At 40.2% G+C, this 15,211-nt stretch overlaps 1 protein-coding gene across 9 annotated transcripts in view; it reads left to right on the top strand.

The window, feature by feature from the left end:
* Window positions 1-15,211, top strand: part of rapgef1b (Rap guanine nucleotide exchange factor (GEF) 1b) — a 53,387-nt gene that overhangs the window by 17,049 nt on the left and 21,127 nt on the right. For 6 of the 9 annotated variants that reach the window (XM_015043627.1, XM_015043631.1, XM_015043630.1 and 3 more), the window contains exons 2-7: window positions 9,110-9,255; window positions 11,719-11,897; window positions 14,023-14,179; window positions 14,263-14,351; window positions 14,431-14,589; window positions 14,889-14,939. In XM_015043627.1, coding sequence (XP_014899113.1) covers window positions 9,110-9,255; window positions 11,719-11,897; window positions 14,023-14,179; window positions 14,263-14,351; window positions 14,431-14,589; window positions 14,889-14,939 — 781 coding nt within the window. The remainder of the gene's footprint in view (window positions 1-9,109; window positions 9,256-11,718; window positions 11,898-14,022; window positions 14,180-14,262; window positions 14,352-14,430; window positions 14,590-14,888; window positions 14,940-15,211) is intronic. The other 3 variants (XM_015043632.1, XM_015043626.1, XM_015043624.1) reach the window with 2 other exon arrangements.

Raw genomic sequence — 15,211 nt, 5'->3', positions numbered from 1 at the left:
TATCAGTACTTTGTAGCATAATCTAATTAAATGCATGACTAACAGGCTTTGTATAGCAGAAATCTCACCCACTGCTCTTAATATCTGCACAACATCCATTGCATTTCATTCAAGCATTTAATATTAAATGCATGGGGAATTGTAACCTCAGAAACCCTGAGATCACGCATTGTAGCTTATTTTAAATGGCTGTTATGGCTGTAATTTATGATGTATGTTATTCTTTGCTCTGCCTTGTTCGTCATGTTGCTGTAATGGTAGACTGCATATAAAATAACCGTGCAACTGTGCCTGACGGTGGATGCGGATGGCAGTAAATGTACTGGCATTAGCTGCTGCTTTGTTTCCCATTAAAATTCTGGTTTAGTTTTCATGGGCAAAGATATGTTTCTTAATCCGTATTGATGTTTCAAACAAACACTGAACAAGCATAGGTGCGTCACCTGGGGATTAGGTTGGATTTGGTTTTGTTTTGTTCTAACATTGCGTGTTTGAATAATTAGTCTAGTCACATGTTTCACATTGTAGTTTAACCTTACCACAGGTTTCAGGTGTTTTTTTTTTTGTTTTTTGTTTTTCATATTTTTACACTTATTTGGCGCTCGGCGCTAATAAAAATATGCATATTTCCCCTGTTACCGTGGTGACAAACCTGACAAAGTGGGCCAGGTGTTGTGTGTTTAGGGTAAATGTAATGGTTTCTTTTTGGCTTGTCTCCTCAGTTTACCATGTTGTCTGATATAATTTAGAAGAACTGTTTTTACTCTCGAACGTAATCACACCAAGCAGTTAAGTATCTGATGCGGTGCTTTGTGATATGGATCTGCGTTATAGATCGTCTTTACCGTGTGGCGCGCTCTGTTAGTCATGGATGACCAGGCTGTCTGTGCTCATGCGCGGCAGCACACAGAGGACCTCCATCCCCGCTCTGATATCTACTCCTGAGCTGACCCACGGCTGCTGGTTCTGCTTTGCCAGTCATTGACATGCTGAAGGGCGTGTTTGTGGAAGCCGCTGACGGCATACCATAGCGCCTGTGGTTGATTTTTTTTTTTTTTTTTCTTTTTTCGCAAACGAGATAAAGAAAAAACAAAATGACCCAGGTGCCCTTGGATATTGAAAAAAAAATTGCAGAACAATATATATTTCATGTAAAACCTGCAAGCACTCATATAAACCACCTCATTTAGACTTTGATTGGATCCCAGTGCAGTATTGATAAATCTTTCTCACTGTTCACACATCATGCTTGCTTTGACTCCAGAAGTCATTATAAAGAATGCTAATGGGGAAATCGGTATAATGCATTGCCAACTGTATATGGACCATGTAGAAACCCTCCATGGTCTCATTTACTATTTTGTTTTGCAGAAAACAATATGTGTTAAGTGGGCTAAGCACTTAGCATCCACTTCATGTCATTTAGTTACTCAGTAAGTGAAGCTGATGCTCTCTTACTGAGTCTCCCTGTGGCTCTCTATTGAACACCATGCCTAAACAGCACAGCTGGAAAGCTATAAAACACACCATTGGACTTCTGCTTCCATTACTTCGTAAATCAGCTGTAAGCTGTGCTCTGTGCCAAGACTTTTTCTGTTGTTGCTGCTGCTGCTTTGCTACCTCTCTAGTAGTGTTACTTTGCCTTAGATATCTACAAGTGCAACATATAATATTTCCTGCATGTCTTCTGTCAGAGACCAATTTTTCTGTTTTAAAAACTGAACACAAACATTTAGAAATCCCTAAATAAAGAAATGAAATGATCACAATGATAATGAATCACATTTTTCCTGTTTAATTGTCCCTTTTTCTAATTTGTCTGTTTTTCTGCGGGTATTTCTGTTTGCGTTTCACGCCATATTTTGTCACTCTTCATTGCTGCGGACAATATGCCACTCACTGTATTAAAGACTAATGAAGTCCCATAGAGAGAATTAAGAGGGGTTTATTTAAAATCTTTAAAATCTTTGTTTTTGTAAAACATTGATGTGCTGATTCCACTTTTAGTCATTATTTATCTTTATTTAATACAATTCTAGTGTTTCTAGCCTTCCCACTGTGTTACGGTCATCAATTAGTTACTTTAGCAGAGGCGATATCAGGCCACACATTTTAATTGAAAGACAGTTATTTCAGAGTTGACATTTGAAGCCATCTTCAGCATCTTAATATTGCCAAAAAACCAAGGTTGGCATTACTAAACATCTAGAGACAGAGTGTTAGTGTTGGTGCAACCTGGTAGTGATTAGGACGGTGCCTTCACCATCTGACTCCATAGTTTAGCAGAACTATTCAATAGCAAATGACTTATAATTTTATTTATTAAGAATATATAATGAAACTAAATTGAATCTTCCCCTTTGGAAGATTTTTAAATAATGTTTCCCTTCATATGTAGGAAATCAAACGGCTGTAACTTAGGAAACTGCATCTGGGATCAAAAGTAATTTTTTTGAATTGAATTTTCAGCAAAGGACAATCAGTGAAAATGCCTTGGTCAGCACTGTTTTCACTAGCCTGCACCAACATGTTACATGTCTCCATGGTAACATGTTGCTTTACCGATGACGAATTCTTTAGGTTTTTGCTCAGATATGTGTCACAAGCATCAAGACGTAGGATTTTGTGCATCTTTTTCTTTGTACGATGTTAGACACCAGCTGACTCATGGCTCTTGCGGCGTTTTGAGATGTTGCTATGGAGTCAGTTCAAAACAAAAACATATCCACATCTTTCTTCTGGTATGCTACATTTGTAGTCTTTGCTCAGCTTAATCAGCAGGTGGCCATGCTGCTTCTCTTTCATATTAACTTCTCTGTTATTGTTCATACATAATTAAGGCTTTTCCTAATCTCCACTGGGGAAAAAACTATACATTGTAGAGCATGCAATGATATATAAAATGTTATATGAAATTATCTGAGAGAGATTTATTTTATTCTTCTTGTTAGTTTTTCATCCTTTAGGCAGAGTAGTAACAGTCCTCCATTACTTTGGAATATAGCGAGACTTGAAATCATTTTTATGTGTTTTTTTTAATTGCATTTATTAAAGTCATACTTTCAGATCAGTTTTTTTCCACCAGCTGCTTTCTCTTCTCCAAAGCTCAAACAATGACCTTTCAGACTCTTGTTGTGCTCCTCCTGAAGCCAGGAAACCATGTCAGTTTAAGCGCAGGGTTCACGCACACTTTCATAGACATAAGGTTTAGGAGGAGATGGCAGCTGTTTGTGTAACCCGAATCACAACCTCTGCTCTGTATCCTTTCACCCTGCAATCATCCCGTTCTACGGGTGGAAGGAACTTGTGATGGATGCACCAGCTGTCTTAGAAGGGTAACACCTTAACTTGGCGGTTTTAATGTTTTTATACAGACCTGGACCAAACGCGCACAACCACCCGACAACTGCACTCACTGCCAGGAATTGGTCTTACAGTTATTAACATCAGAGATTAACATTTTGTGGCCATTTCAAAATGAAAGATACATTCTAGCATTCCAGACATAGTTATTAATCACTTTTATTAGGATCAGAGGCGTAAGGTAGCTGTTGCTGTAAAACAAAGTTTGCAACAGAGATAGAAAGCGGAAAAGGGTAAAGCCAATCAACTTTAATATATTTTGTCCAGCCTTCCTGTTATCTACTGAAAATCTTGCTCTCTCAGAGCTTGAATTAACTGGACATGCTGTAAAGGCTTTCTTTTAAACAGGCTGCTACATCACTGTGCATAACCTGACTTCATGTATACCTCACTAATATTGAAAATGGATGCCTTGGGGTGTTTAGACTTCTGGCAGTCTGGAGACTAAAAATTTGTGTTCACACTGCACTATGTCAAACAATCCAAACTAATTAAAAACCTCTCCACCCCCTCGCCTGTGGTGGCGCTGGACCAAGAACCGCTGACGGAAATGGCACAAAAAACTTTGAATCAAACACTGAGCACAACTTCCTTCTTCATGAAATGTAAACGACGAGTAGGGTCAGATTTTAGCGGTTGTAGGATATCTTTATTTCCTTTTGCAAAAGACCACGAGCCATTTCTCCCGCTAGCGCTCGACATGCCCGTTTGTTTTGGTTGTATCTACCCAGAATGCCCTGCGCTACAGTTGCTTTGTGCTTTTGGAGCGGTCTTTGGTACGCTTGACATTCACATTCAAACTGCACCAGAGTTCACTTCTATTGAGCTGAAAATTAGATTGTTTGGCGGACCACAGTTTGCTTTTTCCCCCCCTCTTCAGAGTATGATTATGTTCTAACTTCTCTAAATGAACCAGACTTTCTAGGAAGACAAACTAGAGTTTAAGTTTGACCAATCAAAGCTGGTATAGGCATACACAATGAAGACTGTAACATGGGACAATAAACTGGCAATGTTAGAGATCAGGTTTATTGTCAACCTAAATTAGTATTCAGGTCAATGCTGCTTAACTTGTAGTTTGTGGATGCACCTAGTAAAAATACATTCACATTTTCTACATTGGGTGTGTGTTTGTTTACTGATTGTGCAACAAAACCTTGCCTTAAGCAGCTTGAATGCTCTCTAGACTCTCACACCACAAATGTGTGTTTTGTTAAAGATTTGCAGGGTTTGTAGTACTTGTTTTTAAAGATCTACAAGTATCTTAGAATAAAAAAATTAACGGCTAGAAGAACATTTAATTTGCTCAATATCTCACTGGATCCGCTCGTCAGTCAGCCTCGGCTTTCTCATGTATCCCTTTTGACGTCAACGTAGGCTACTTCACGATACCTGCATCGTTGCCTGGATGACTGAAAGAAAAGTTTTCACTGTGAGCTTTCTTTCACTCTTTTACTCAGTCCATGACTGGTCCGATTCAGCACAAGAGACATTACAGCCCATGACCTCACCCACTTACAACTCTGGCCAGCGGCAGACAGGAAGCCGCAGAGAGCAGGAGCGATGGCCTGGCTGCTGAATGGCCAACGCAGAGAAGCCTGCTTGACCATAACAGAGAACCTCACTGTATTCCTCCTCTCTAGTCTCTGCACCCTCCAACAACTCTGTTTCACGCAGCTTATTTTATTTCTTTTGTCCATGTAACGATCATGCTAGAGGCTTGACTTTCTGTTGGAGAGGCGTTTCCGTCCAGAGAACCGTTCTCAGACAGCAAAGCTTCGGGGACTGTCATGATGTCTGCCGAACCAGCTGCATGGAGCACAGTGGTGAATCATTTCACTCATGGCAGCGTTGCTCTACTCCGCAGCTGCAGACTTGGACGTAGTCCTTTTGGGACTACGTAAGCTGGAACTGAATGTCCAGCAAACTGTCGGTGTCTGCTCTCATGGCTCTTCTCTAGTGTACACCCCAACCCGAGTTTTGAACAGATTATTGCACAGATTTCATTCTTCAGCCCGTTGGATGGAGTCTTCATGCAATAGATATCCCTGCCTGACACAAATGACACTAAAGCCCTTTTCGCACTGCAAGGAACAGAACGGAACGGCACGACACGGGTTCAAAGTAGGGCTGACCGTTTTTGCATTAGAACTTCCAACTCGGTTCCATCCGGCTCCTTAGAACCACAAGAGCTGTGGTTCCAATCGGGCCGGCCAAGCGGGGCTGCTTAGAATTCAGCAGCTGATTGGTTTAGCGTCAGCCGTTGGTGGTTTTGCAGTCAGCCGTTGATCGGTTCTAGCTGGCTCTCACTAAACTGTTCTTACTGTATTTTGTAAAGAGTGCTCTTTTTAATATTTTTATTATTATTTTTAATTTGCGATGAATTCCTCTCAATATTCTGCTGTTACCTGCTGGTCCCATGATGAGATAATTTTTTTCCTCCGCTTACTCGTTGATGAACGAGTACAGAATGAGCTAGATCGGTCAACGAGGAATAAGAAAGTTTTCCGCCGCATCTCTGAGGAAAAGGCTTCGGCCGCTACATCGAAACCATTGTTTAGTTTCAAAAATAATAACGTCAGGTACAGCTTCGATGCCGCCCTCAGTTATATGCAAACCCAACAGGGCTGCAGTACTGGTGGAACCGGACCGAAGCGTGCCGTTCCGTTCCGTGCCAGACCATGCAGTGCGAAAGGGCCTTAAGATGCTAAAGGTTACATAGAGCATTGAACACTCACATGAGAGATAAACAGTGGAAAGAAGGAAATGGAGATTTATCAAAACTATGATATATTGTCATCACAATATTTACCAGTGATATTCCCATCATATGTTTATCTGACATATGATTCAAATTTTAAAAGTAGCTTGTCATTTATGTAAAGAAACTACATAATTAGGGATATAGTGATAAATTGGCCACTGATTTCCTTGGTTTTGGGTGAACCTCCGATGCTTGCATAAGAAACCAATCTTATCTACTTCTGCAAATCTCTGAAAATCAGCAACTGTCCCCTTTTGCTCTGCAGTGATAGACGGCTGAGTGACAGATGCACACACCAGGTCACATCAGCACATACGCGGTTAACAATAGTGACCCACCGTCGCACCCCTATAAATAATACAAGGTTGGCTGGAGAAGTAAAATCCCCTTACAGTGTTTTCTCCTAACCCCTTCATTCAGAGAAGCATCATTTTTTATGTGGCAATACTGCACTGCATATTGCAATTCAGACAGTTGAGATGAGGATGTTGTCCCTCTCCAGTTGTCACAGCATCTTGTCCTGCCTCTCTCATTTAATCCTGCCAGTCTGACTAGATGGTGTTTTACTTTTACTTTTTTCTTTTACCATTCAATTTTCTAAATCATATCATGGTTTTTTTGGTTTTCTCTGCTTGAGTTTGGTGACATAATGACTACTTATAAAACTAGATGTAATTGTATCTTTTTGTTGTTGTTTTTTTTTTTTGAACCAGCAAAGGCAGCATATTTATGTGTGGAGAATAATTTTGGCTCCCATATTCATGTGACTGATTTGGCCCATTTGGAAACTGAAAACTAGGTCAAATGAATTTTAAAGGTAAAGAGGTGCCAAGAGGTACATTTCCAGTAACTCTGCACATTATTAAATCAGCGTTGCAGCATAAATAAGTCACTCACTCTGACAAAGCAGCCAGTGTTTTTGTAGTTTTTGCTCTAAATTGCAAAATACAGGGTTTTTTTCCCCCCTCTGACTGTTCAGTGTAAAACAAGAAGAATCCATTCTTCATATCCCTCTTGCATCTCCGGATCAGGAGGAATTGCTGCTGGGACTGTTCCTCATCAACATTTTTAATGAGACACACAGCCGTGTTTGGCTGCTTCAGCGCTCTTTAGCTTCCACTCAGGGTTGAGGATGAGGAGGATTAAGGGCGGAGAGCGGGAACAGAGGGGTGGATATGTGCACGGCCTGTTGATCGATGGCGCCGATGAAAGCGCGCTGTGGCTCTGGAAGTGTGTTGTGTGCCGTTTACCTGCTGTCGATTGGTGTTCGACATTGTTTTGGTCTTTTTTTTTTTTCTTTTTTTTTACGCCGCTGGCCCCGGAATCCCAGATCCCGCTGTCGTTGAGCTAAGGGGAGATCACCGCAGATAGAGGAGTAATTTTGTCACTGATAAAACCCACACTTCCTGCTGACTCCCGGTGCTGTTATTAGCGTTTATCTCTTGAATTACTTTGGGGTAGCGATATAGAGAGGGAGAAAGAGGTGAAAACAAGCAGTGAGCGAGCAAAGGATTGTGCAGAAATCGAGAGGTGCTCAATGTTCAAATGCAGCTGGCTGGCACTTCTTCAGTTGCATCATTTTAGTGAATCATTTAGCCATAATAAAGCTACTGTTGTGTACCTTGGAGCAATTTTATTGCTCTATTCATCCCTCTTGAGTCAATACTTTATATAAGAACATTTCCCATCAATTACAGCAGCAATAAGCCTTTTGGGGATCTCTTTACTAGATTTCCAGAGACTGAAATGGCTCCCCTTCCTATTTTGGAAAATGGTTTAATCTTAGTCTGATTGAATGGAGAGCATCTGAGGACAGCAGTTGTCTTGTCTTGGCCTCCTTTAAGCCTGCATTAAGAGTCCTCCCGGCATGTTGCCATAGCAACTATTAATGCAAATTCAGTCGCTTTCAAATTTTGCATCGACTTGCAATTTTCAGCAGTCATAGCAACTTTTTTCGTAAACTGATCGACAATGTTAGCGTTTTCTGCATTTCCTGCTTTTCTGACTAATCACTGCATCTCGACCAAATTTTGACCAATTCGCTTAGCCCCCTTCTAATTTAACTTCCGGTTTCATGGCATCTCTTGAAAGCCGAACCTGCAAAATGAAAACTTGCGGCGCTAAATGTTGACATTTGTATTTTTTTTTGTCTTTTGTAAAAAAAAAAATCTTTTAAGATGTGCTGTAGCATTTGCTTGTACTGTGTGTACAGTTTATTTTGACTTGAATGACCAATATAAAATTCTTCTTTTGCACTTTGACGACTCCTCACTGTATGATTTTGTTTGTATTAAGGGTTCTGTTTCAAGAAGGTACTTGAAAATGTTATTTTTTTTACTGCAACTTTTTGAATATAGTGCCATAAAATCAGTAATTTTTAACAATCTCCAAAAAAAAAAAAACATCATGGAGGACCTGGTTAAGCTCTACCTTCCCATCAGTTCTAAGTTTCCTATCCCCAAGTAAAGCATCCCCACAGCATCATACTGCCACACCAATTTTTAGGCAGAATATCACACTATTTAAATGCAGCTGTCTCTGTTCTCTGTAAATGAATCAAATTGGCAAGTAATTTAACTAGTAAACTCGTGACCATGTCATTGTTTTCATTCTGGCCACGTTTAACTGTTCTGTCCTTGCCTTTGACTCACACACATGTAGGGGCTGCTGGAAGAGCCTTGACTGTCCGACTGATTTATGTCCAAGACAAACAGAACAGATGAAATACAGATGCTGCACATACTTGATAAAAATCCCTGGTGCACCAGTGTCTTAAGATTCCACTTTCGTTCCGGCATCTCGCTTGTGTCCACATCTGATCCTCTCTTTAGCTCAGTTTCACAAGAGTGCCATCGTGAGATAGTGGATTTAGCTCTTCACTGAGCTCGTGCCATCTGTTTATAGATCATTTCCATTCTCTCCCCTCAAGCATGTTTACGCCGTGACTGACCACTCGACTTCCTGTTTTCCTTCTGTCCGCAGATTCGCAACGATCCCATCTGTCCACTTTCACCATGATACTGAAGGACAAGTTCCACTCGCCCAAGATCAAGAGGACTCCATCCAAGAAGGCAAAGCAGCTGCAGCCAGAGCCATCAGCCAAGAGTACTGAGAAACCTGCTAACAAGGTGACTGTGCACCTTGTTACCCACCTCTTATGGGAAATCCATATATTTTCCTACCTACACCGTTTGTTTGGGAGTCTGTTGTTTTCCCGTTCTGTGTTTTGTGCCCCCTGTGGCCTTGTATCCCTTCTGTGGCCTTGTGTGAGAGTTTTACTGTGGGTTCTCACAGTTTTCCAGTTGATATGGAAGCAGGCTCCATTAGAGCAGATGTTTTAGTTTATAAAGACACCAGTGACTCTTCCCTGCTTCCCGAATGAGCAGCTCTGGTCCGTCTTTAGGGTTCAGTGCGCGCGAGTTTATTTGCCAGAATGATGCAATGAGACTTGGGACATTGTTTTGAATGAGGCTTTTAAACAAAGGCGTAGCCTGGTAACGGTTATCAAGATATTGGAAAGTTTTGAAAATGTAGATTCAAAACCATAAGAAATGTTCTATCACGGTTTCTGTGAGCCTTTGTTGTTGTTGTTTTTTTTTTTTTAAATAATATCCCGTTGTAAGTATCAAAATGTCCAGAATGTGAACTTTATGGCCCATATCTTCAAATATTCAGAGAATTTGAATCAAAAAGTGGTTTGGGAAAAACTTCAGTTTGCCCTTCACTTTGAAAATGTGGAAGCAAATAAATAAACCAGTGCAATGATATTTGTGGATTTTCTGTTTTTATGTAAAAGTGCTCAATTTCTCCTTTCTGTTTACTGTAATTTCCGGACTACTGAGCATACCTGAATATAAGCAACACCCACAAACTGTAAAAAGACAAAAAAAAAAAAAAAAATACAAATATGTACACACACGTGTGTATAAACTGCAAGTGTCCCATGTTGTAACATGGGATTTTTACACAGAAACATTTTTTTTCTTTCTGTGTAAAAAGAAAAAAAAAAAAGATTTTCTGTGACTTTTGGTACATATTTCATGAACTTTTAATCAAATATTTTATATTTAATTAAATATGCCCTGGTAAGATGCACAAATGTGTAAATGCTTTTTCCAAACAGTGCCTGCAATACGGCTGCTTTAAAAAAAAAAAAAGAAAAAATGTAATTAAATTCAATAGCCTAGGAAAAGTCATTGATCACTACCTTCACCTTCCTCCTGCACACTACAACCGTTGAAGACATCTTCATCAGTGTTGGAATGGAGCAGCCGCTGAATCACTTCCTCAGTCTCTCTTTTGTCGTCACTCTCGATGCTCATGCATCATTTTTCAGGGCATGTGAAGAATGTAGATGCTTATTGTTCGGAAACTACGCTACACAAGCACTTTGAATTGCCTTGTTGCTGAAAATGTGCTATATAAATAAAATTACTTTACCTTACATTTATTGTGCAAATACAGCAGCGGCGATATTTTTACAGAAGGAAACCAGAAGGCTTATAACAGCGGCTTCTGAACTTTTTAACTTCAGACTAAGGTGACGCACTTTCAAGGAGAATATTTAATTACCATTACTTTACATCACTACTGCTAAAAATTGTGATTAACCTTCAATTTCTAGATTATTTTTTGTCTTTCCAAATCGAAGAACATTCCAAACTCTCTCTCTGAGCTTTAGCATCTTGACTACTTAAGAAAGTCATCTAGTGTTGGCCCTAAGAGTAAATTGACTCCATCCAACTGACCGTATGCATTATTAATGTGAGAGCTTAAATGCATGACACTTGACATATAGTATCTTACCAAATACTGCTTCCAAGCAGTCCTTCGTGGTTGTAAAATGACATGCTGGCACTGCGATGATGATTTGAAGTTTGATTTATTGTGCAGTTCTACTTCAGCCTTCCTTTTGGTCCTAAATAAATGACGATATAAACGCATCAATGGCGTGAATATTATTTTTATCTATTAGTTAATGAGTTTTTTTCTTCTACATCTTGTTCTCATTTTTATTTACGTTTCTGAGGAGGATCTTAAAACCCAACAGGTTTTCATTCCTGACTGAACTTGTCGTAATAAGCGATCAATCTCATGGTAAATTAAAATGAGCTCAACAATTTCCATTCTGACTGTTTTATGAAGGGCAATTTGGTTTACAGAGATGAATCCATTTTATTCATGGTTGCTGTTCCTTGTGTATTCATTGTTTTCGCCTGTTTTTTATTTTTATTTTGGATATTTAAAATGTCACCCAGTTTTAGTGTTGTGTTCTTAACAAAATGAAAGTTTATTGGTCTTTCAGGGGCGAAAACTTACAATATCTTATTTGAAAATAGTATGAAAAACAACGTTATCGTTTATTGCAATAGTTACTGGGACAGTTTGTTGTCCATCACAATTTGTTATTGTTACAGGCCTATACATGAGCCCCAGTTAAGATCCTTAAGGATCCACTGAGTTGGAGAACTGTGATACTAAATATATATTGGCTCACTATAATAAGGGTGAATTATTGTTAGTTGGCATTGAAAATGTCAGTGGTTGCATCCAAAGCTACTATTTGATGACACATCCACTTTTCTTCTCAGAAGGTTAGCAGACTGGAGGAGCACGAGAAGGAGGTGGTCAGCGCTCTGAAATACTTCAAGACAATCGTGGACAAAATGGTGGTGGAGAAAAAAGTGCTGGAAATGCTGCCGGGCTCCGCCAGCAAGGTCCTCGAAGCGATTTTACCTCTGGTCCAAATCGAGGCCCGGATACAGCATAGGTATGTACGGAAGTAACTGCTGCTGAAATTCTGGACTACCTGCAGTGTTCATCTTCAGTTTAGACTACAGCAAACTGTTTCCTTTACTGTATATGTACATTTATTCAGCATATTTATTTATTTTGTGCCTTGACACAGTTTGTAGCAGATGGGGAATTTTATAGGATGTTGACTTTTCCGACTGCTAATGTTTCGTGACTGACCTTCCTCATTTTTTTTTAGCTTCTCATACATTTAATGTGGGGCTTACAGTTGACATCTCATTGACTTATTCGGTACAAAGGTTATACTTTCAGATTTAGTGCGAGTCATTTTCTTTTACTTTCCATATTTGTGTCTGGCTTGTATAAGCCAAACCTTGGAAAGAAAGCTCACCTGCAGTCTTTTCTCTTCTTTTTGGTGGACTGCCGGGGCATGTTGGAACCTCTCTGTCTTTTGTCTTTATCCTTTCCGTCTCCATCAGTGCTGATAAAGGAATGGAGGCCAAAGGTGGTGGATTTTTTTTGTCTTTTCACCCACAGCCCTGTATCTAGAAGCAGTCGATATATAGTTGCCGTAACACTCATGACTTCAGCCTGTGAAGTAGAATCCTACTAGTTTACAGCTGGCTTAGATTTGAGTTTTGGTGGATCGAACCGTTTTATGCCAAAACACGTGAACGCTAATTTTACATCTGAAAGCGCCCGTTTTACAAAAGTAGTTTTATTATTCTCTAAAAACTCGACTCAAAGCTGCTTCCTTTGTTAGGTTAACAAGTATACCCAGTTGCATTGCAACCTATAGCTCATGTCTTTCCATCCCTCAAATCCTTCTAATTCCAGTAGATTCAGCTGTCTCCCACTTACTTCAGGGATAAGCCCTGCAGAGACAGTCGAAGAATATTCCGGTGGAGTGAATCAGTCGCAACACGTTGCTACAGGCTTATGCCACACCTTAGCATCGGGTTTGAATGCACAACAAGCTGCTTGGAGAAACGACACCCGTCTTCCATGTGTTGCTATCCATGCTGCTCTCAAGGCCTATAAAGCTTACTTTAATACACCACACACATTTATCATGGCTGACCAAGAAGTCAGCAGTTGGAGTAGCGTAGCTTGCAGAAGTATTCCTTCTCTTGGAACGCTTTCCCACAAGTGTATTTTGTTGTGATTTTATGTGATGGACTAACAAAAAGTAGCAAAACATAATTTTTGTTAATAATTTGTCTTTTTTCTACCGTTTTTTTTTTGTTTGTTTTTTTTTTTGTGATAAATCTTTCTCTCAAAAAAAGTCATGTTGCTTTTTTAAGGATGTGTTAATAGTAGAGCTGGATTTAAGACCATCTTGATATGGTGTTGGATTTACTGCGATCGCAATAAAAGTGACAATATAAAGTATTTAAATATTTCCCGCACGGTTCTGACTGCGGGTTACTGCATTCACTGGAAGCTTAACAAACACAAATATTGCTCATTTTAAATTGTAACAATTATGAAGTGAGATACATGAAGATACCAGTTACATTAGAAAGTGTTTCTTGCAAACGAGTTTTGATTCAAGCAGTTTTTTTCATAGAATAAATTGACTTTCCATGACAGAAAACCACGAAAAATACTAGTTGTATATCATTTGTAATTAATTTAGTTAGAAATTTGTAATTTAGTTGGAAATCATGTTTTGTCATAAATGTAAACGTCCAACAGAAGGAAATGTATCCATCTTTGCTTGGAAAGTATGCGTTTCTTTCTTTTAAACCTAAAATCAGATAGAAAATGGGGTTCTTAAAAAAAAAAAAATGGCAACAAATTCCTGGAAGCAAGCATTTATAAAAAAAAAAAAATTGCAACTTTTACGGATGACTATGTCTTTGTAGCTATTTAATCATTCCTAGTAAATGGGGCTGAATGTAAATTCACTTACTACACTTTTGTGATGAAGTGTATAAAATTCCTACAAGATACATTGACGTAAAATCTTTCTTTTTTTTTTCCCAAAATCCCACTGTTTCCCTACTTCTCTGTTCTACGCCTTTTATTTCACCATCGATTACTCTACTGCATCACTTCATTCCTTCCTTCCTGCCTCTTTAACATTTTTTTTTTCCACTGATGTCTTCTTTCACATTAACCCTCGGCGGCGGCGGCAGCTCGGCGCTGTCTTCGTGTCACAGCCGCGTCTATCAGAGTCTGGGCAATCTCATCCGCTGGGCAGACCAGGTGATGCTGGACGGCATCGACTTGGACGACAAAGAAAGCGTAATCGCAGTGACCAGCGTCATCAAGGCGGTGCTGGATGGAGTGAAGGTACGCCGCCTGCCGTTCTGTTTTCCTCACGTGGAGTATTCACGAAGGAGTCCCAAACCCTGTTTTTGTATTTCTGCCAACAGGAGCTGGTGAAGCTGACCATTGAGAAACAAGAGCAACCGTCGCCCACCACCCCGAATAAACCGGCCCCACCTGTTACCACCGCTGAGAGGTGGGCATAAAACACACTCGGTTGACTAAAACCAGCACATGAAGCGGTTAATTTACCCGGACGGCTTTTGTGCGCGCAGCAACGTGTCCGTGGAGGTGCCCTTGATAGATACCGAGCAGGAAGTGTCGAGTAGGACGGCTCCAGTGACCTCTCCTGCTAAGGTTGCCCCTGAACTACAAGACGAGGATGTAGCCCCACCCAAACCTCCTCTTCCTGAAGCCAAAGTGGCAGAACTCAGGTGACAATCTCACACCGTTTGTTCAGAGCATTACTCCTTCTTTCTGACCACTGAGCATAAAAAAAAAAAAAAAAAAAAACTTTAGTTTTTGACCAGAAGTCAGCATTCCTCGGATAAAGATGCTTTGAGGGTGGGTTTCGGCGTTTTTGATGTTGATTACACTTTCTATGTTCCCAGGTTCTTGCACAACTTTCAAACTGTTTTAAGACTTGTGCTTCCTCTTTTCCTACTCTTCCTGCTATCTCTCTCGTTTATTTATTTATCTTCCTTCCGTCCTTGGTCTCTCGTTCTGGGAACAGAGCACAGTTGAGTGCTGACGCTGGCCAAAGGAGACCCTCTCAGAAGGAGAAGTATGTCGGCCCGTAGGGTCGTCTGATTTCATTATAACATCCCACCCTCGAATCTCACAACGTTTCTGGATTGGATGAAGGCATTTTGGCTTGCATGGTTGCATCACCCTGACGTGTGTGTCCTCCTCGGTAACCCGCTGAAGACCTCCTCATCCAATCAGAAGTCCTCCCGGTGCATGAGAGTGTGTGACTGACCGCTGAGTTGTCGTTTTGCTAGCTTCCATATCATGGTCACCGCTGTTGGCTCGCTCCCTATTTGTTTTCCTGTTTTG

Source organism: Poecilia latipinna, unplaced genomic scaffold (assembly GCF_001443285.1).
Source record: "Poecilia latipinna isolate Pla-1442-1.1 unplaced genomic scaffold, P_latipinna-1.0 Scaffold642, whole genome shotgun sequence".
Taxonomy (NCBI): domain Eukaryota; kingdom Metazoa; phylum Chordata; class Actinopteri; order Cyprinodontiformes; family Poeciliidae; genus Poecilia; species Poecilia latipinna.
The sequence above is the reverse complement of the archived record's forward strand: the minus strand, read 5'-3'. Positions and strand labels throughout refer to the sequence as shown.